The 23,147-nt window shown below is 41.6% G+C and overlaps 3 protein-coding genes across 3 annotated transcripts in view; all 3 read left to right on the top strand.

Annotated features, from left to right (window-relative positions):
- Nucleotides 1-2,834: 2,834 nt before the first annotated feature.
- Nucleotides 2,835-10,841, top strand: LOC112068644 (beta,beta-carotene 15,15'-dioxygenase-like). Its single transcript, XM_024135831.2, has 10 exons — nt 2,835-2,853; nt 5,544-5,669; nt 5,860-5,989; nt 6,182-6,329; nt 6,414-6,564; nt 8,596-8,816; nt 8,946-9,197; nt 9,645-9,750; nt 9,872-9,970; nt 10,069-10,841. Exons 1-9 carry the CDS (start codon nt 2,835-2,837, stop codon nt 9,901-9,903), a joined length of 1,185 nt encoding a protein of 394 aa, XP_023991599.2. The 3' UTR covers nt 9,904-9,970; nt 10,069-10,841.
- Nucleotides 10,842-10,925: 84 nt separating this feature from the next.
- On the top strand, nt 10,926-15,089 carry bola3 (bolA family member 3). Its single transcript, XM_023995443.3, has 4 exons — nt 10,926-11,105; nt 11,323-11,449; nt 13,966-14,054; nt 14,280-15,089. Exons 1-4 carry the CDS (start codon nt 11,070-11,072, stop codon nt 14,343-14,345), a joined length of 318 nt encoding a protein of 105 aa, XP_023851211.2. The 5' UTR covers nt 10,926-11,069; the 3' UTR covers nt 14,346-15,089.
- Nucleotides 15,090-21,652: 6,563 nt separating this feature from the next.
- LOC112068643 (synaptic vesicle membrane protein VAT-1 homolog-like) overlaps nt 21,653-23,147 on the top strand; it is a 34,402-nt gene continuing 32,907 nt past the window's right edge. Inside the window, 2 exon segments of the mRNA XM_024135830.2 lie at nt 21,653-21,973; nt 22,974-23,103. Coding sequence (XP_023991598.1) covers nt 21,762-21,973; nt 22,974-23,103 — 342 coding nt within the window. The 5' untranslated portion in view covers nt 21,653-21,761.

Raw genomic sequence — 23,147 nt, 5'->3', positions numbered from 1 at the left:
GATAAAGACATTAATGAACGAGCTAGGACAGACGTCCTTCGTCTGCAAATTTTGTCATCAAACTTTGTCATCAAAGTCTGGCATTTATGATGATAGACAACTGGGAATAATTTTAAACTAGGAAAATAGATCCTTAATCTTAGACTTGGGAGCACACCCTTGTAGTGGTCTTAAAGGCAGCAGGCCTAACGGGGCCACCGTGGAGGCCACCACGACTGCATTCAACTGAAATTGTTGCAGAAGAAGAATGCTGTCCATGCGCTGAGTTGGTATACATGCCCTCATAGTGCGGGAGTTCAGAGCCATGCCAATAAAGTTGACCTTCTGGCTTGGTGTGAAGTTACTCTTTTCGTTGTTCATGGTAAGACCCAGTGCAGTGACGTGGTTCAGTGTCAGTGCTGTGCCCTCAGCCACACACTGACGAGGGGGGGTGCAGATGAGCCCGTCATTGAGGTAAGGAAGGATCTTGATCCCTTGTAGGTGGATGGACCTCAGGGCTGCGCTCACACATCTTGTGAAGACACGAGGAGCYAGGGAGAGACCGAAGGGTAATACCGCAAACTGGTATGCCTGACCCTGGAAGGCGAACCGCAGAAAATGCCTGTGTTCCGGTAATGCAGGAACGTGAAAGTAAGCATCCTTTAAGTCCAGGGACGTGAACCATTCCCCTGCAGCTATGGTCTGGAGAACGCTGATAGTCCGCAACATGTGAAAGGGGAGAACGTTTAGGAAAACATTGAACCATTTTAAATCCAGAACTGGACAGAAGCCTCCGTCTTTATTCGGAACCAGGAAATAGGTTGAGTAAAATTCATCTTGCTGTTCTGATGTCTCAGCTGTTTTCAACGTTCAATGACCCGCTCAGCCGCAGAGTCAAAGAGCAGTCCGGGGACCACTGGGAGCTTTCTCAGCATCCGTCTGGAGTCATCAGACATTGGGGCTTGGGCGACGAGTCACAACAAGGGTTGTCTGCCTAGCGCTCTGTTCATGAATGCAAACGCTTGAAGAGCTGCGTCATTCAGGTTGCAGAGGTCCAGGTCTGCGTGCTCCGGCTGGAGCATCCTGTTCTTTGCTAGCATGAGCACTGAGAAAGAGTTCCCAAAGAGGGACATGTGGGCCGCTGTGCCGTAGGCCCGTGACAGTAGCTCATCTTTGGCCCTGCACTGAGGTCTGGGGCAGTGGGCATCATCTTTCAGGGCTTCATCTGGGGAGAGCATTAGTTYTGCTATGCATTCATCCACCTTAGGCATATGGTCCAGCCCATATTGTTTTGCGTTGCCCGTGATGGGGGGCACCGTTGTTGAGATAATTATATACATGTAGGTAGCATTATTAAAGTGCCTAGCATGTGACCGGTCAGGCACCGTGTTATGCGGTGATGCACACTGTGTCTCCAGTGCGCATTCACAGGCCGGTGCGCTCTGTGCCAGCGCCCTGCATTTGCCGGACGAAAGTAAGCATCCAGCCAGGACGGGTTGTGCCAGCTCTACGCTCGAGACCTCCAGTGCGTCTCCATGGCCCAGTGTATCCGGTGCCTGCTCCACGCACCAGGCTTCCAGTGCATCTCCCCAGTCCGGTGAGACCTGTTCCGGCTCCACGTACGAAGCCTCCAGTGATGATCCATGGCACGAAGCCTCCAGTGATGATCCATGGCCTGGAGCCTGTAGTGATGATCCATGGCACGAAGCCTACAGTGATGATCCATGGCCCGGAGCCTGTAGTGATGATCCATGGCACGAAGCCTCCAGTGATGATCCATGGCCCGGAGCCTGCAAGGAAAATCCAGGGCACGGAGCCTCCAGCGGCGGTCCGCAGTCCGGAGCCTTCGGTTTCTGTTTACCTGTTTTTTTGTGAAGGTTTCACTTCGATTAAAGWTGTGGAATTACATGCACACTGCGCCTTGGCTCATTTATGACAGGGAGTTTGAAGATAGTGAACGTGACATGGGGATAGAAGCTGTTTAGAAGCCTCTTGGACCTAGACTTGGCGCTCCGTTCTCGCTTGCCGTGTGAGAGAACAGTCTATGACTAGGGTGGCTGGAGTCTTTGACAATTTTTAGGGCCTTCCTCTGACACTGCCTGGTATAGAGGTCCTGGATGGCAGGAAGCTTGGCCCCGGTGATGTACTGGGCCGTACGCACTACCCTCTGTACTGCCTTGCAGTCGGAGGCCGAGCAGTTGCCATAGCAGGCAGTGATGCAACCCGTCAGGATGCTCTCATTGGTGCAGCTGTAAAACCTTTTGAGGATCTGAGGACCCATGACAAATCTTTTCAGTCTCCTGAGGGGGTATAGGTTTTGTCGCGCCCTTTTCACGACTGTCTTGGTGTGCTTGGACCATGTTAGTTTGTTGTTGATGTGGACGCCAAGGAACTTGAAGCTCTCTACCTGCTCCACTACAGCCCCGTCGATGAGAATGGGGGTGTGCTCGGTCCTCCTTTTCCTGTAGTCCACAATCATCTCCTTTGTCTTGATCACGTTGAGGGAGAGGATGTTGTCCTTGAACCACACGGTCAGGTCTCTGACCACCTCCCTATAGGCTGTCTTGTCGTTGTTCAGGCCTACAACTGTTGTGTCATCAGCAAACTTAATGATGGTGTTGGAGTCGTGCCTGGCCGTGCAGTCATGAGTGAACAGGGAGTACAGGAGGAGACTGAGCACGCACCCCTGAGGGGCCCTTGTGTTGAGGATCAGTGTGGCGGATGTGTTGGTTGAGCGTTTTCCTGTTTGCTTATGGCGGAATACAGCTCATTGAGTGCGGTTTTAGCGCCAGCCTTGGTCTGTGGTGGTATGTAGACAGCTACGAAAAATACAGATGAAAACTACACAGCTTATCATGAGATACTCTACCTCAGGTGAGCAAAACCCTGAGACTTCCTTAAATATCGTTCACCAGCTATTGTTTACAAATATGCATAGGCCACCGCCCCGTGTCTTACCAAAGGCTGCTGTTCTGTCCTGCTGATGGTGTATAACCCGCCAGCTGTATGTTCTTAATGTCGTCGACCACAGTTGTGGTCCCGTGTGGCTCAGTTGGTAGAGCATGGCGCTTGCAACGCTAGGGTTGTGGGTTCATTCCCCACGGGGGGACCAGGATGAATATGTATGAACTTTCCAATTTGTAAGTCGCTCTGGATAAGAGCGTCTGCTAAATGACTTAAATGTAATGTAAATGTAAATGTCGTTCAGTCACGACTCGGTTAAACAAGATATAACAGTTTTTTTTATGTCCCGTTGGTAGGATATACGTGCTTTCAGTTCGTCCCATTTATTTTCCAGCGATTGAACGTTAGCTACCAGAACGGAAGGCAAGGGCAGATTAGCCACTCGTTGCCTGATCCTCACAAGGCATCCTGATCTCTTTCCGTGAAACCTATGCTTACATTTCCAGCAATCATGGGGTTCTGGGCCGGGTCGGGTGTCCGTAGTATATCCCTTGCGTCCGACTCAGAAGAACTCCTCTTCCAATTTGAGGTGAATAATCCCAGTTCTGATGTCCAGAAGCTCTTTTCGGTCATAAGAGACAGTAGCAGCAACATTATGTGCAAAACAAGTTAAGAACAGCGTGAATTAAAAAAAAAATAGCATGGTAGGTTAAGAGCCAATAAGACAGCAGCCCTACCCTCCGGCGCCATCATCATACATCATTGGCCAGTAAGAAGAATTAAGTAAAACCACAAGTCCAAATCCATATCTCTGTCCATGGCTAATTTAGGAAAGGGCCAATTTTAGCTAGCCAGACACTGGAGGACAATACAAGGAGATGCAATAATTCAAATATTTTTCTGTCATTAAAGTTTGGCTTGATGTGATTGGTGTGAAGCCAAATCCAAACTGGCTTCCCTTGACACCTTTTGTGGTGCGCCAGGACCATTCACAGTTGAGCTCACTCAGTTTAGATTAATGCTGATTGGCTATCATTGTGTAAAATAAATTATCAAGGGAGGCCAAATGCTTGCTGGCTTCCCTTGCATTCAATTCTATTGGCGGCAACAACATCATACTCTTTTTGACCAGACAGCGTCAGATAGTGGGGCTACACATACAGAGTCAGTGTCACGCCCTGACCTTAGAGAGACGTTTTATTTCTCTATTTGGTTAGGTCAGGGTGTGATTTAGGGTGGGCATTCTATGTTCTCTATTTCTTTGTGTTTGGCCGAGTGTGGTTCCCAATCAGAGGCAGCTGTCTTTCATTGTCTCTGATTGGGAATCATACTTAGGCAGCCCTTTTTTCCTCCTTCATTGTGGGATCTTGTCTTTGTTTGAGTGCATGTAGTTTGCACGACGAAGCTTTTCGTTCGTTGTATTGTTTATAGTTTTTTTTTTCTTGGTGGAACATTTAAAATAAAGAATGTACGCCTAGCACCTTTACAGTCAGGAGGAGCTGTGTTGCTCACTAGGATGCTTTCTCCGGTGAGATACATTCAGCCCCTTACTAATTGAAGGACAATTATGAAACACAGAGAAACGAAAGTTAAATTATTTAGTAGTTGTCATTTTTTATTGGTAAATTTATTTTTTGGGGGGGGTGAATACACACCACGGAAAAGCAAAGCAGTTGTCCCTTTTTGTTGTTGAGGCAATTGGAGTCCAACCGACATCCCCAGGTTTTAATGTCTATGCCGACATCCCACAACTTGCCACAAGCTGACGGTTCATAGCTTTATGGCACGAACCGCATAGTTATAGGCTATTCATGATTTAAATAATGGCCGTGTGAAATAGCTAATGGATGTGGTTGTTTCACAAAACGTTGAACCCAGCTTTCAAAATTGTTTCTCATAGTCAATTAACAATATTCTGAAGGCCTACTCCTCGAACAAAGACCATTTCTTCTCTTATTAGTTATTCACACATTTTTTGGAATACATTTCAACTCTATATCTGGCATGGTACAGGTGTCTTTTTAAAAACATTTTTAAAGCACATAACCATGTGTGTGAGGTGTTTAGATTTGTTTAAGACTACCAAGAAACACTCTGTGCCCACTGCAGCAAAAGATAAGGGCTGCAGAATGAGCAGTGACGCTCCTTGGTTGTACACTCTGAGTAGAGGGGCCCCCCTTTTACTATGACAGAATGTACAGGAAATTGTGCTCTATGTGCAGAAGTGTCCAATATGAGCGTACTGAACATCGTGCAATACGAATGGGCTAATGAACTATGGGATTTAAAAGTGTTTTCTAAAGTTTATTATAATATTGTTATAAATAATGTTTGGTTATTTGTATTACTGTTGTTACCATAACTATCTAGTAATCTTTACTATTATACTATTATTTGTGCTATAAAGGGGATTAATTTAATAATTTTTCATATTGTTAACCAAATTGTAAGTCTGCTAACATTTCCTCATAAAATGTTACAAATTTTGACMATTTGTATTATTCTTCACCATCTTCTTTGCAGGACTTTCATTTTGAAGGAAAATCACAGAGGACACTGCCTTATTCTTGCTATATCTTACTTATTCTTGCTGGCGGAATAGACACACTATCATAGATCCCCCCCCCCATGCTGTTTTGTAAAACTCTTGTTTTATGTAGGCAACCTTCCAAGCTGGCTGCAAGGCACGCTGCGCAATAGAACAGGCATATTCTCAGTGGGGGATACCACATACAACCACTGGTTCGATGGGATGGCCCTGATGCACAGCTTTACATTCAATGATGGTAAGATGAGTGGAAGTGTGTCTCTTTTTTGTGATATAGAAACTCAAACAAGAGAAGTCCAATTGGAAAGCTTTTGGGCTTTTTGGTATTATGGGCTCCATGGGTTGTGCAAGTAAAAACAATTTCCACATTTAGCAATTAAATTCACAATAGAAGTACATCTGTTTGTGTGTGTGTGTGTTTATTTCAGGTGAAGTAATCTACAGAAGCAGATATTTACGCGGAGACACATACAAAGACAACATGGCTGCCAAAATAATTATTGTGTCTGAAATGGGGACAATGGCCTACCTGGATCCAGGCAAAAACCTCATATCTAGGTAGCACATTACAGATGGTTCACTTTGGCACATTAAAAAGGCAAGATGTTGAAATCAATTATCTAGCAATTATGTTCTGGCATGCTGTAGCAAAAGATCAGGGATGATAGTGCATATGATCTGACTGTTGATGATTTAATTGTATTTGTCCCTATGCATATACCTGTTGCTGATCAAAGTATCTGTCTCCAGGGTGATCACCTTTCTTAACCACACGGTCCCAGACTTCACTGACAACTGTGGCAACAATTTCATTCGATATGGGAAGGATTATTATGCAACCTCTGAAACCAAATGCATCCGCAAAGTAGATCCTGTGACTCTGGAGACTCAGGACAAGGTAACTTAAAGTTATCACTGGCGTTGCTATCTGGATGACCATACGCATGAACACACCTGTTTTATAATCTTGTTATCTCACTAGGTGGACTACTTGAAATACCTTGCTGTGAACCTGGTGACATCCCATCCACATTACGATAAAGACGGAACAGCCTACAACATGGGGACTTCAATAGCGGAGAATGGAAAGACCAAATACACCTTTTTCAAGTTTCCAGACACTACTGCGGGAGGTACACTACCAGTCAAAAGTTTGGACACACCTACTCATTCAAGGGTTTTTCTTTATTTTTACTATTTTCTATATTGTAGAATAATAGTGACGACATCAAACTATGAAATAACACATATGGAATCATGTAGTAACCAGGAAAGTGTTGAAAAAAATCCAAATATATTTTATATTTGAGATCTTCAAAGTAGCCACCCTTTGCCTTGATGACAGCTTTGCACACTCTTGACATTCTCTCATGAGGAATGCTTTTCCAATAGTATTGAAGGAGTTCGCACAAATGCTGAGCACTTGTTGGCTGCTTTTCCTTCAATCTGCTGTCCAACTCATCCCAAACCTTCTCAATTGGGTCAAGGTCGGGTGATTGTGGAGGCCAGGTCATCTGATGCAGCATTCCATCACTCAAATATCCCTTACATAGCCTAGAGGTGTGTTTTGGGTCATTGTCCTGTTGAAAAACAAATGATGGGATGGCGTATCGCTGCAGAATGCTGTGGTAGCCGTGCTGGTTAAGTGTGCCTTGAATTCTAAAAAAAATCACAGACAGTGTCATCAGCAAAGCATCCCCACACCATCACACGTCCTCCTCCATGCTTCACGGTGGGAACCACACATGCGGAGATCATCCGTTCTCCTACTCTGCGTCTTACAAAGACACAGCGGTTGGAACCAAAAATATCAAATTTGGACTCATCAGACCAAAGGACAGATTTCCACCGGTCTAATGTCCATTTCTTGTGTTTCTTGGCTCAAGAAAGTCTCTTCTTATTATTGGTGTCCTTTAGTAGAGATTTCTTTGCAGCAATTCRACCATGAAGGCCTGATTCACACAGTCTGCTCTGAACAGTTAATGTGGAGATGTGTCTCTTACTTGAACTCTGGAGCAKTTATTTGGGCTGCAATCTGATGTGCAGTTAATTCTATTGAAAGTATCCTCTGCAGCAGAGGTAACTCTGAGTCTTCCTTTCCTGTGGTGGTCCTCATGAGCCAGTTTTATCATAGCGCTTGATGGTTTTTGCGACTGCACTTGAAGAAACATTAAAAGTTCTTGACATTTTCCGGATTGACAGTCCTTCATGTCTTAAAGTAATGATGGACTTGTCATTTCTCTTTGCTTATTTGAGCTGTTCTTGGAATAATATGGACTTGGTCTTTTACCAAATAGGCCTATCTTCTGTATACTACCCCTACCTTGTCACAACACAACTGATTGGCTCAAACGCATTAAGAATGAAAGAAATTCCACAAATGAACTTTTAACAAGGCACACCTGTTAATTGAAATGCATTCCAGGTGACTACCTCATGAAGCTGGTTGAGAGAATGCCAAGAGTGTGCAAAGCTGTCATCAAGGCAAAGGGTGGCTACTTTGAAGATTTCAAATATAAAATATGTTTTGATTAAACAGTTTTTGGGGGTTACTACATGATTCCATATGTGTTATTTCATAGTTTTGATATCTTACCTATTATTCTACTATGTTTGTCCAAACTTTTGACTGGTACTGTATATCTTCAAAAAGATCACTTTTCTCTCTTTTTATGTTTGAGTTAGTTAATTCCTAGTTACAGGGGTATCACCAGTCCCTGTAAGGTTGTTTCTCCCTTTGACTTGATCACTGTCCATACCTCTCGGTTGTCATGTCTAAAACAGGCACTATTTAAAAGGAAAGAGAAATCTAGCAGAGACTTCAGCGCCCCAGGAGTTAAACTTTAGACCACTGACCTTGTTACTTCTGACCGTGTAAGCTCTGAGCTTCACTGGTATCTGATGAAATGTCATGGTCTGATATAGCAGTGGTCAATACCTTTTTTATATTGGTGAAGTCATGTTTTAACACATTTGAGCAATAACCTTGTATTTCATAATCTCAAACATTTAGCAGAACCATTTACCCATCACCTATCTGGGGTTTGTCTTACTACTTTACACCATGGATGGAGAAGTATCCTGAGCCTGATGCAGATCTTTTTCACCAAACATTACAAATAGCTGTAAATGGTTGTAAATTCTCAGTTTATATGTTTAATCAGATAAGGCCAATGCTTCTCTAGCCTTGAAGAACCTTGAGGTGATCTGCACAGTTCCCTGCCGCTCCCTCCTCAGCCCCAGCTACTACCACAGCTTTGGCATGACTGACAACTACTTCATCTTCATTGAGCAGCCATTCAAACTGGACATCCTCAAGATGGCCACCGCATACATGAGAGGGGTCAACTGGGCTAGTTGTCTGATGTTTTGCCCTGAGGAAAATGTAAGGGTTATAAGACTCATTTTCTTTGGCAATGAATTTAGTGATTCCAATGTACTTGGGTCTGTCAAGTACATTGTTGTTTTTTCCATTTCATGGAAATTACATCCCTTTGTGTTTTCAACTTGACAGACCCTGATTCACCTGATCGACAGAAAGACAGGCAAAGAAGTGGGCATAAAGTACTACACAGAGGCAATGATAGTGTACCATCACGTGAATGCCTTTGAAGAGGATGGTCATGTCATCTTTGATGTTATCGCCTATGAAGATCCCAGCTTATACAACATGTTCTACCTAAACGTGTTAAAAGAACAATCAAAGACCTCAGCAATGTCTGTGCCAAAGTGCAAAAGATTTGCCCTTCCTGTACAGACTGACAAGGTAATGGTTTGCAACTGATTACCATCTTAACCTTTTAAACATTGCCCTCAACTAATGAGTAGTCTGTCACGCCCTGACCATAGAGAGCTGTTTATTCTCTATGTTGGTTAGGTCGGGGTGTGATTTAGGGTGGGTTATCTAGGGGAATTGTATTTCTATGTTGGCCTGATATGGTTCCCAATCAGAGGCAGATGTTTATCGTTGTCTCTGATTGGGGATCATATTTAGGTAGCCATTTCCCCATTGTATTTGTGGGATCTCGACTATGTTTGTGTGTAGTTGTGGTCTGCACTGCATGTAGCGTCACGGTTCATTTATTTGCGTTTTTGTGCTCTAAGTTTCTCTTCTAAATAAAGGATGGAAACATACCACGCTGCGCCTTGGTCCAATCTTTATGACGAGTGTGACAGTCAACTGTTTCTATAATTTTGTGAACTGTTTCTGAAGGTGATTGATGTTGGCGATGATATGGTGAAACTCCAATACACAACAGCCAGCGCTGTGAAAGAGAAAGAGGGTAAACTACTCTGCCAGCCAGAGGTGCTTTGTGACGGTAAGACCAAAACTTGTATTGCTCAATGTTCTGTTAAATTCTTGTGCCATATAGACACTCAAAATGCATACCAGCCCAACATTTTGTTTAACAATATACTTGTGTTGATTTTGTTGTTCAGTCCCAAAATCTACTACCCAGGATAAATTATGACTTCAATGGCAAGAAGTGCAGATTTGTCTACATGACTTGTGTTGCAATGTCAGCAGTGGCAACTAAGGTAAAAGTCCCTGGGATTTTAATTTAGGCCTTTCTGAACATAACTGCATGTGTCGCTTATCTAATAATTTGTTAACTATACTTAACTTCTATAAATAGATCATGAAGTTGGACACTGAGACAATGGAGAGAGGAGAACTGCTGGCCATCAGAGCCTGTGTTCATTCCAAGACCCAACGGAGAAGGAGAGGATGATGTTGAGATTGCTTTACATGGTCCTCAAATCTTAAATATATGTTGATTTAGAATGGCCAGACATTCACACTGTATGCTGAATAAAGTTATAATTTCAATGAAAGTATGTCCATCATATTGCACCTACAAAATGTCTCTTATGTCCAGGTGTGGTCTTGACAACAGTCATCAACTCCAATCCAGGGGAATATGGCTTCATCTTAGTGCTAGATGCAAAGTCTTTCAAGGAGGTAGCTTGAGCATATGTGAATGCAGAGCTTCACATGGACATGCATGGATACTTCATCCCAAAGGAAAATTAGTCTGACAAAGCAATTATTTACGCAGAGTAGTCTACTACCCTCTACAAAGAAATATACACTATGGGAAACAATAGGGATAGTATTAGAAACTCTAAATACCAACGTGCCTTGTAAATATTGTTGTATAAACAATGTGCTAGTATTGCTACATTTTGCACAACACATGATGTGAGCAGTTATCTAAGGACTAATGCCAGTGTAGTCTGGAGTCATCTCAAGGGAAACCATAATGGATATCCTCAAGCATCTACCTATCAATATACCATTAATGTTAGGTAGCAAAAACATTTTAATTATATGATTGGTGTGTTATTTACGTATGATTTTTTATGTTTTTTTTGTCCTGTATAGGATTGTCATAAATCCTTATAATACAAATTATTGCACCATTTATTGATTTAATTAGGCCTAACAAAACAATGTGTGAAATTGTCTCCAGTCCACGAGAGGGCGCCAGTTACAACAGTGAGTGTACGTTTGCGTGACTGATACCTACGTCATATTGTGGAGACGAACATTGACATCGAGGGGCATGACTTTTTAAAAACTTGTGTTGGATTACTGTTCATTATTGTTTTATCTTCAGTAAAGGACTTGGTCACGATGCTCTCTATTTCCAGGTTTCTTCTAAAAAATCAAGTAAATCAATTTCATTCATTCTAATGCATAACGTTAGACTAGCCAACTTTGAAGGTTGAGTGCGACTGTTTTCTGCTCACTCAAGTCAGACAGCAAGTGACACTTGCCATTTAACGTTAGCTAGTTAAGTGAGCTATCTAACGTTACATCTTGTAATTCAATATGTATTGTGAGGTAGCAAACGTTCGCTAACTGTCTTTGAAAACATTTGTTTTAGGCTGTTTTGGTTTCTAGACAGTTGCAGAGGACTCTGTCTTCTCAGACAGATGGAGAGACCCGAATTGCACACATTCTCAAAGAGAAGTTTCCATCGGCCACGTCTCTAAAAGTTGTGGACATATCAGGTAAATAGACATAGAAACGTGGGTATCAAAAGGGGTCCTGGTCTAGCCCAGCTAGCTAGATCATTATGCATAATCAAATGTGTGTTACAACGACGCTGAATTTGTTGGTGTCTTGCTGGTATTCAGTAGACTCATTCTCGCGTGGTAATCCTTCCATATTAGGTCTCGTTTACGCGACTATTGGAATGAAATGCGAGAAGCCTGGGCTTCCTAGGATAATGCATTGTGTGAATTATTGGCGGTTGGCATCCAATAATAATAGTGCATTGGTGTACCAGATGCACTCATAGGTTCAATAAAATACCTATGGAAAAACAACCAAAAACCCAGCCCAAACTGCATATACTACCATACCCAGCATTATCCCTAACCACAGGCCTGAGTCGACATTACCTCCTTTATTAACAACTTCTGTAGTTCCTTTATAGAAATATCTAGATTATCCAGAAAATATTCAGCTGCTCTACACAACAATTCCAATTTTATCTGACCAGCTCTCTACTTATGCAGCACAATTCACAACCATAGTGATGAAGGTCAGAAACCTGGACTTGTCCAAACACAGTTGCTTGGATCCACACATTTCACTGGGAACATTCACTATTTGTCCTCCTCCCTCTGAGCAGGCAATGGAGAGAGCCTTGAGCCCTACCTCCTGATTCATCCTTCTCACTGCTTCTGTTTATGTAACACCCTGTCCCACCTGTGTCTGTTTCACCTTTACCAGGCACTCTGTAGCCCTGGCCTCACGACTACCTCCACAATTACTACACTTTCTGGGCTCATCCTCCAAATATTTCTCCACTACGTGGAAACCTCCACACCTTGCACATCTAGGTTGCCCCATCCTACACACTGACGCTACATGACCACATTTCTGGCAGCGGAAACACTGCAGAACAGCTGGCACGAATGCTCTATCCGGATAGCTCAATATATCTCAACATTACCAGATCAAAAGTACCTCCAAAGCATAGCAAAACCAACAGGTTCCTCCAATCTATCTCGATTACAGCTAAGCCACATAGCCTCACACACACCAGAAACCTTCCTCTTTAGCTACTCAACCTCTACACTTAGAGGCACTGCTATCAYACCCTTGAGTGAAGCCCTGCTCTGTAAACTAAAGCACATTATTTCTCGTTCTCCCAGTCAGACCATGCACACTGCTCAGTCCCTTTGGGAGGTGGATATGCATCCTATCCGAACAAATAAACTATCTTAACATACTGCATACATACTTCCATATCCTACTCTCCATCCACCTTGAGACCTCAAATGGGTCTGCCAAAACCCCAGATTTACTTTTTCTAAGAACCAAACTCCAATCACCATAGAATCCTCATAGACAATCCTCTTATTTCCATTCCCCGTATCTGCTTCCTTTCCATTCTTCAAAGGCACTGCAGTCACCCCATCTTTCTTCTCTGACTCCTCTCTTCCATTTTTACCTATCTCATCTTAACTCTCTTCACTTCCCTCACTCCATGATCACTATTAACCGGAGAAAAAAAGGTTTTCAGCTTCATCTCTTAATTTATTTACGCGAGGGCTAGTTAAGTCTACGCTCGACTAATGCTCGGCCTAGGCAGCGGCGTCATACACCCATTATTTTAGAAGTGTTACGAAGTATGAGAGTATTGAGGGGGGATGATCCGGAGGGGGAAGTTGGATAATAATTTTCCCCCTGCAATCTAGAGCCGTAATCATTATGCCTAATTCTATGATTTTTCTGGATAGGTTTTCTAAGCATACCTCTTTACCTGTTCAATTTGAATGAGGGTGTCATTCTGACTATTGTAAATCACACATCAATATACTGCACTAATATGCCTAGGATATTACATACAAATTACAACACAGTACATGGGATCATAACACATATCAATACAGGCACATATCATGGCATCATAATTAATTCACAACTATCATGATATTATCATAAGGTGCCAGATTACATTAAAACCAAGTATGTTTCTGCATTTCTAAGCATACCTCTTGAGCTGTCTGTATCCTCATGCCTGGTGCTTATTTTTGTTACGCTTCTCTGCATCTCTGCTAAAATCTGGGTAAAAGATTGAAAGGAATGTGAGTCTTATTCAGTACATTTAGTAATTACTTGCTTTTCTAAAGCCTAGCAAAATTGCCAGCAGACATGCCAGCTAAGATAGTTGGACAACCTACGCTAGTTATGAGGTTGGGAGATTGGGAACCTATCTAGCAGGCTAGCTAAAGCAAACTTCATAAAATGGCTAGGTGGCTAGTATTACAGAGAAACAACAAAATATTTGTGTTTTATTTATTCATCAAGAAATAATCAATAGGGTACATAGCTTAATCAAATTAATGTATAAACTTACCTCCTGCGAGTTCTGCCCATCACCAGCAGCTAAAATCAAATCAAAAACAGGACAAATCTTAGGGGGCACGTGCCCTTCTTCCCCCTATGGGCATGACGCCTCTGATTCCTTGGTGCACTCATGACAATTGTGTGTCATTATGTTTTCTGTTCTCAGGTGGCTGTGGTGCCATGTATGAAGTCCATATAGAATCCAATGAATTTAAAGGGAAAAGAACTGTTCAACAACACCAACTAGTCAACCAGGTAACCTATGGAGATACATTCTGTAGATATAAATTAGTTTGCACCATTGTATAGAAGGGTATAGGCTATATAGCTGTCAAAATTGTACATTTGCTTTGGTTGATACTGTTTTGTACCGATCAGATGTGTKGGGGGAGAGAAAGCAACAACAAGTAGTAAAGTAGTCCATATGCAAAATTGTTGCAGAAACAGCACAGCTGAAAACTGCTATGTTCTCATCCACAGGCTCTCAAGGAGGAGATCCAAGGAATGCATGGACTACGAATATTCACAGATGTTCCTCGAGAGTAGGACCAAGCCCTTTTACAAATTGTAGGTCTATGAATGTACACCCCTCAAACGGAATGTCATAGGCTGATTACATTTTCATCTAAGGATGAACACCCTAAAATCTCAGATGAATTGCTGATGTGTCTATGACAGTAACAAAGGAAATGGTTTGTCCTGTTACTTCCTGACAGTATTGTCATAAATAATCTGAAGAATTTATGGTAGGGACATATTTTACAATGTCAATTGTGTAATAAATGTAACAATAAAACTATCACATATTTTTATTTATTTACCATAAACACAATTAAATTATTGATGAGATTGAAGATGAGATTATTCGAATGATGCCTTTACAGAAGACATTGACCTAAAAAGCTATGATGCGCACAAAATAACGCTGTCAGGATTCAGTAGTAAATTGCCAAGTCAATTGGATAGGGGCCTAATTGAGTTGGCCTGTAGTTTTTTTAACCATTGTAAAGATAGGATGCAAATACATTGTAGTGAACAGACGGAAAACCTCATAAGACAACTAGCTATGCAACGTTTCTTGTACATTTAATCTGTAATTGAAAATCCTTCCTATATTTGTGTTTTTGTTTAGTGTAGTAGTTGTTTGTCATGAGACAAGTTTTCATTCTGTTTCCAGTATTTATGTTCTGTTATTCCTCCTTGTTAACCATTAATGTAGAAATAAAAGTTGTTGACAAAGTAGATGGATTTAAATAAATAGTATGTGATTAAAAGGACAAAAACACAGGACCCTTATGTCTTTATTAAAGGGATACTTCAGGATTTTGCCTACACTACTGTAGAACTTATAATTTGCCAGTGTCTAACAACTTCATTAGATTGTAATAATCACTGTGTTGACCTACTTCTACTGTGGCCCCAATGCGACCCATACTTGGTAAATGTACTGCAGTTTTTTTCTACTGGGAAATTCGCCAGCAGGTGGGGCCCACTAGCTATTTCCCTGGCCAATATTTTTGTGGGTTAGTACTTAAAGTGAGAATACATTTTACTACATGGTAGCCTACTTGAGATGTAACTTTGTTGCTCACTTATTCATAAACAGGTTATGATTGAATTATAGACATAAACTATTGCCAGTAAATGGGCATTCATAATTTTGATATTCCCCAAATACTGATATACAATGTCATGTAGCCTATGTGTTGTGGTAGTCAATCAATGTTAGGTTCATGTTTTGATACTCACAAATATTTGAATTTATGTGCCTGGAAGAAGAAATTTGCGAATAACCTTGTCTGATCACGTGCTCATTTGTAGCCACAATAGTGGAATTTGCAACAAAAAAAAAAGTGGAATTTGCAACAACAACAAAAAAGTGGAATTTGCGGTTCGTCTTCAAAATAAAAGTCCCCCATTTGAAAGTGATGTTAAGGGATAAAAATAGTGGAATCATGTCATATTTGAACAGAATAATCCTAAACAAATTTGGATGTTACATTATTTAAAATGAAATACAATAATTAATTAATTTGACAATAAACAGAAACATCTGTTGAAATCCAACTGCATTGTGTTATGTCAGATAATGCGTAAATTCTGCCTGCACTGATCGGTTGAGAGACGCGCTTTGCATAGGAGTGATGCCATCTGACATAAGACAATGATCCCACTGTGGATGTATTAGACTGCATAATTGCATTGGGGGACATACATACAGTACAAGTCAAAAGTTTGGATACACCTCATTCAAGGGTTTTTCTTTATTTTTACTATTTTCTACATTSTTGTAGCAACCAAAAAAGTGTTCAACAAATGAAAATATATTTTATATTTGAGATTCTTCAAAGTAGCCACCCTTTGCCTTGATGACAGCTTTACAAAGTCTTGGCATTCTCTCAACCAGCTTCATGCGGTAGTCACCTAGAATGCATTTCAATTAACAGGTGTGCCTTGTTGAAAGTTAATTTGTGGGATTTCTTTCCTTAATGTTTTTGAGACAATCAGTTGTGTTGTGACAAGGTATACATAAAATAGCCCTATTTGGTAAAAGACCAAGTCCATATTATGGCAAGAACAGCTCAAATAAGCAAAGAGAAGTGACAGTCCATCATTACTTTAAGACATGAAGGTCTGTCAATCTGGAAAATGTCAAGAACTTTTAATGTTTCTTCAAGTGCAGTTACAAAAGCCATCAAGCGCTATGATGAAACTGGCTCTTGAGGACCACCACAGGAAAGGAAGATCCAGAGTTACCTCTGCTGCAGAGGATACTTTCAATAGAATTAACTGCACCTCAGATTGCAACCCATAAAAAAAATATATGTTTATTTTTATTTCACCTTTATTTAACCAGGTAGGCTAGTTGAGAACAAGTTCTCATTTGCAACTGCGACCTGGCCAAGATAAAGCATTGCAATTCGACACATAGAACAACACAGAGTTACACATGGAATAAACAAAACATACAGTCAATAATACAGTAGAACAAAGAAAACAAAATGTCTATATACAGTGAGTGCAAATGAGGTAAGGCGAAGTAATTACAATATAGCAATTAAACACTGGAATGGTAGATGTGCAGAAGATGAATGTGCAAGTAGAGATACTGGGGTGCAAAGGAGCAAGATAAATAAATACAGTATGGGGATGAGGTAGGTAGATAGATGGGCTGTTTACAGATGGGCTATGTACAGGTGCAGTGATCTGTGAGCTGCTCTGACAGCTGGTGCTTAAAGCTAGTGAGGGAGATATGAGTCTCCAGCTTCAGAGATATTTGCAGTTCGTTCCAGTCATTGGCAGCAGAAAACTGCAAGGAAAGACGACCAAAGGAGGAATTGGCTTTGGGGGTGACCAGTGAGATCAAATCAAATCAAATTTTATTAGTCACATACACATGTTAATGCGAGTGTAGCGAAATGCTTGTGCTTCTAGTTCCGACAATGCAGTAATAACCAACAAGTAATCTAACCTAACAATTCCACAACTACTACCTTATACACACACAAGTGTAAAAGGAGATATAAGGAATATGTACATAAGGATATATGAATGAGTGGTGGTACAGAACGGCATAGGCAAGATGCAGTAGATGGTATAGAGTACGGTATATACATATGAGATGAGTTACTGTAGGGTATGTAAACATAAAGTGGCATAGTTTAAAGTGGCTAGTGGTACATTGTTAACATAAAGATGGCAAGATGCAGTAGAAATTGATATAGAGTACAGTATATACATATGAGATGGGTAATGTAGGGTATGTAAACATTATATTAAGTGGCATTGTTTAAAGTGGCTAGTGGTAAATTTTTACATAATTTCCAATCAATTCCCATTTTAAAGTGGCTGGAGTTGAGTCAGTATGTTGCAGCGGCCGCTAAAATGTTAGTGGTGGCTGTTTAACGATCTGATGGCCTTGAGATAGAAGCTGTTTTTCAGTCTCTCGGGTCCTGCTCTTGATGCACCTGTACTGACCTCGCGCTTCTGGATGATAGCGGGGTGACAGGCAGTGGCTTGGGTGGTTGTTGTCCTTGATGATCTTTATGGCCTTCCTGTGACATCGGGTGGTGTAGGTGTCCTGGAGGGCAGGTAGTTTGCCCGGTGATGTTTGCAGACCTCACTACACCTCTGGAGAGCCTTACCGGTTGTGGGCGGAGCAGTTGCCGTCACAGGCGGTGATACAGCCGACAGGATGCTCTCGATTGTGCAATCTGTAGAAGTTTGTGAGTGCTTTTGGTGACAAGCCGAATTCTTCAGCCTCCTGATTGTTGAAGAGGCGGCTGCTGCGCCTTCTTCACGACGCTGTCTGTGTGGGTGGACCAATTCAGTTTGTCCGTGATGTGTACACCGAGGAACTTAAAAACTTTCCACCTTCTCCACTACTGACCCGTCGATGTGGATAGGGGGGTGCTCCTCTGCTGAGATATACCTGCTGGAGCGCGTGCTACGGTGGGTGCTGCTATGGTGACCAGTGAGCTGAGATAAGGCGGGGCTTTACCTAGCAGAGACTTGTAGATTAACCTGTAGCCAGTGGGTTTGGCGACGAGTAATGACAGCTTACATGAAGGCCCCACTCTCACACCCCCAAAACGAGATACGACGATCCGGTAACAAACATCCCCCGCTATCGAAATATGTTGGATGATATCTCCTCTCTAAGTCTTTAGATCGAGATGTGCATTCCCTCTTCTCTCCCGGCTGAACCCACCAACAACGAAGATGGCATCTAACCACAGACTGAAGACTCAAAGACAATCCAAAGTTATGAGGTTTGAGTAGGTAGATAGATTGGCACGGCTCATTTATTATAGATAGATACGCACATTACCTGAAGGAGTCGTATGCGAATCGGATCAGGTGAAATTGGTCGATCTTATACGAGGGTCAACATGCTTTTGGTCAGCGATGAGTGACGGCCCATTGCCCTTCTGAGGTTGAGATATAGGATAGCCGCCATATTCTTAGATTAATTGTAATTGGGATTGGAGATGGCTCTTCACTTGTGAAGTTCCAACTGGGAGGAGGTTACCTGTAACAAGACACCTTCGACTCATTTCCCTCGTAACGTTGGATTACTCCGTATGTAATCAGAAAAGCCCCGTCCCAGTAAGAAGTTCACGCTGAAATGCCTGGACGTGCCGACGCAGGTGCGGGCAGTGGATCGGTTGAATTAGCGATGGCTCATTTGTTTAACTTTGCGTTTTAAGAACGCATCTCTCGCGCAGGCAGCACGGAAAGGAAGAGTTGTAGTGGCAATCCTTAAAAGGCCGTTGTTGGAGGTTGAGTGTTTCTAACAGTGTCCCAAGAGGGTGCAAGAAACATGTTATAACGAAGGGTATGGTCCCGTCTGGCGTTGACGCAACGGTGAATTATCGAAGAATATCAACTAGCCCAGCAAGAAAGTATACCCCATCCTCAATTAATGATGGAACTCATAAGACGCGTACAAGAAGTGGTCCCAGATTGAAATCCTGTGCCCCCTCAACCAACACCAATAAAGAAGAGAACAAGCACAAAGCAATAGGTCCGGGCAAACAGGCCCTATCATATCAACCCGAATTTGGGACAAAACTGAACTCTTAAAAAAATCAGCCAAGAAGTAGTTTTTTTCAATTGGTAACGAGCAAAGAGACAATCAAATATTTGAACAACCGCAAGGCACACTGAAATTCGAGATTCTGCACAAAATATAAGAAAAAGTGCGGGGATTGACAGAGTCGAAAGCCTTGGCCAGGTCGATGAATACGGCTGCACAGTAATGTCTCTTATCGATGGCAGTTATGATGTTGTTTAGGAAATGCTTCACAGAGTTCCAGTAACAGACATCAACTGTTCCGAAGACACTGCGTGAATCAGGCCTTCATGGTTGAATTGCTGCAAAGAAACCACTACTAAAGGACACCAATAAGAAGAAGAGACTTGATTGGGCCAAGAAACACAAGCTATGAACATTAGACCGGTGGAAATCTGTTCTTTGGTCTGATGAGTCCAAATTTGAGATTTTTGGTTCCAACCACCGTGTTTTTGTGAGACGCAGAGTAGGTGAACGGATGATTTCCACATGTGTGGTTCTCCATGAAGCATGGAGGAGGAGGTTCAAATTCAAGGCACACTTAACCAGCATGGCTCCCACAGCATTCCGCAGTGATACACCATCCCATCTGGTTTGCGCTTAGTGGGATTATCATTCGTTTTTCAACAGGACAATGACCCAAAACACACCTCCAGGCTGTGTAAGGGCTATTTGACCAAGAAGAAGAGTGATGGTGCTGCATCAGATGACCTGGCCTCCACAATCACCCGACCTCAACCCAATTGAGATGGTTTGGGATGAGTTGGATTGTAGAGTGAAGGAAAAGCAGCCAACAAGTGCTCAGCATATGTGGGAATTCCTTCAAGACTGTTGGAAAAAGCATTCCTTATTAAGCTGGTTGAGAGAATGCCAAGAGTGTGCAAAGGGTGACTACTTTGAAGAATCTCAAATATAAAATATATTTTGATTTGTTTAACACTTGTTTGGTTACTACATGATTCCATATGTGTTATTTCATAGTTTTGATGTCTTCACAATTATTCTACAATGTAGAAAATAGTACAAATAAAGAAAACCCTTGAATGAGTAGGTGTGTCCAAACATTTGACTGGTACTGTATATTCACTGTACAGCCTTACCGCCTTTAATTGGTGCACAATCCATAGGTATCAGCCTACTCAGTGACACCCACAGAACACAATATCGTTATCAGAATCATATGTGTACAGGATTATTAAAAATAAAAAAAATGTTTACAAAAATGTTGACATTAATGCCGTAGTTGTAGGCCAGAATCACTACAATAAATGTACTTTAGTTGTCAGCCTGGCCTGATATTGCGACACTAGCTACCTAACGTACTTCTCTCCTTACTGCAGGACGTGTTGTTGTGTTGCCTGCTTTGCAGCACAAACTATCACAATTGGGCAGTAGACTGTATTACGGTGACATCAAAATGGTTACTACCAATATTTTAAGTTATATATCGTGTAGGCTGCTGTCCTACTCTAAATATAATCAAGTGGCATGGAACAAATTCGCCACGTTACTGGCCCGTGAAGCAACTGCTGCTCAGTGGGTAAGCACCTCGATATCATACCGTTGTACTGGTCATTCACACRGGCTTCTTGTACGTTAGCTGACATCCAGATGGTGACCAATACTACAAGTTATTTCCCCCTCGTCCATTGAAATAAACATAACTTTATTTTACAAGTTTGAATTAGTGCCAATGCCATGCTTCTGTTTTTGCCATCAAGTCAACATTAACTAGGCTCATCAGCACGACTGACTGAACCGAAGCCTTTCGTCTCCACTCGACTCTCAACTGCGCGACATACGTGATCAATTTGGGCACTAGGCGTGTCCCTGCTAATGATTTATATATACACTAGATGACTGTAAGGGGGCGCCGATTTGTAGTTTTGTACCTCCATCTTGGCACTTCCCCACCAGTGTAAAACAAATATTTTGGAAGCTACATAAATACATGTATGACTGTCTACATTCGTTTTTGCCACGTGTATTATGTTACAGACAATGTAATACATACTTTTAAATCATATTATGCGAGCTAAACGTAAATTAAAAAAWATATATTTTTATAAAATCCTTAAAGTATATATTTTTTAGATGAATAATGTTACTGTCCCTACTACAACAAAACAATACTTAAATACATGCAATTTTGTCCTTGAAACGTTTGATTGAGGAGTGCCAATATGGCGAGTGTGGCTTCAAATCCTCTCATTGGCCAATACACAGCACAAGCAATCCAAGGTTTATAAACATCTTTGGTGCGAATAGCCTCTCCCTCTTCCAAAAGAGAACTGATTCGGCTCATACTGCGCATTCTGAACTTGGAAGGAGGGAAGGACCAGTTACAAACTCGAGCATCCCCTTCCAGCCTCACGAAGCCCACCGACATGGCTAAAGAAGGAACGGAGATGACAGAGGAAACTGAGCACATGATAGAGAAGAATAGAGCAAAAGAAACAGAAAATGTATCTGCAGGAGATACCAAAGAAATGCGAGCCGTAATACTTTCCGGTTTCGGGGGTCTCAACAAACTCCGGGTAACCAAGAAGGCGATGCCTGAGCCACAGGAGGGGGAAGTGAAAATTCGCGTCAAAGCATGGTAAACGTTGCATATTAAACTGTTGATTAATTGCTACATTGATGCCTGCCTATATGATCTTAAAATATCAGTGATTCGAAGTTACCACATTCACAAGTGTATTGCAACATGTTGCAGATTCTGATTCAGTATGGGCGACCCATGAATAAAAGGTTCAACTCGACCTGTATAGTTTGTAAAAGTGACACGAGAAAAGGACTCATTGCATTCACGAAGCCACATGCCCTCTGATGTTTCACTGTCTGTAGTAGATTATTAAGATGATTCATGTGGACCAATGTGGTCTGTGGACCAATCATGCAAATTAAAAGCAAAAACACCTGAAATGTTGGAATGAATTACAATTTGGCTTGATACAATTATTTGCTTGGCTTGTTCTTGACTGATCATCTTAATGAGCTTTTATTGGCTATGGCAGAAGGGGGAATAGTTACTGTAAATACCTCAAGCTAGGTGAAATTGATTTTCTCATTACAACTGGCTCATACAAAGTCCTACAGTTGTGGTATTTGTGCTCTATTCTCTTATGATAGGCTACTTGGCATTTAGTAAGTAGATTCTGTTGAGGGATTGAATAATTGTCTTTAGTCCAACCATATTGTTTTATTGATAATATTGAAATACATAATAAATACACATAAACTATACTTTCAACAAGTGGCATGCAATTTTTCCATAAGAGGGAGAGCCTGTTACAGATATGCTCTATCACAGATTGGCTATTCATTGTTCAGTGCATGTGAATCACTATGGCCTTGGAACTGTAGCACCTTTTATTAGTCTGGAATTCAAGCATGGGTTTGTAGATGTCAAACAGTTTGTGTTGTGAATTTATGACTGCGAAGGCATTTATTTACTAACATATTTTAAGTCTAAGTAACATTTATCGAATAGTGAAAATGTCCATCATGCATTATTGTGTCTTCTCCAATCACCTAAGTGAAAAATAAATAACTGCTTGATTGTGAGGTTAATAATAATGAGACATTTACTGTTGCAGTGGCTTGAACTTCCTGGATCTTATGGTGCGTCAAGGTAATATTGACAATCCTCCGAAAACTCCACTTGTCCCTGGATTTGAATGTTCTGGAATAGTTGAGGCGATGGGAGAAAACACCAAGGGATTCGAGGTCAGTGAATCCAGATCACAGTATGTTACAGATATTATGTCATG

The sequence above is a fragment of the Salvelinus sp. IW2-2015 genome, unplaced genomic scaffold (genome assembly GCF_002910315.2).
Source record: "Salvelinus sp. IW2-2015 unplaced genomic scaffold, ASM291031v2 Un_scaffold631, whole genome shotgun sequence".
Lineage (NCBI taxonomy): Eukaryota > Metazoa > Chordata > Actinopteri > Salmoniformes > Salmonidae > Salvelinus > Salvelinus sp. IW2-2015.
The sequence above is the reverse complement of the archived record's forward strand: the minus strand, read 5'-3'. Positions and strand labels throughout refer to the sequence as shown.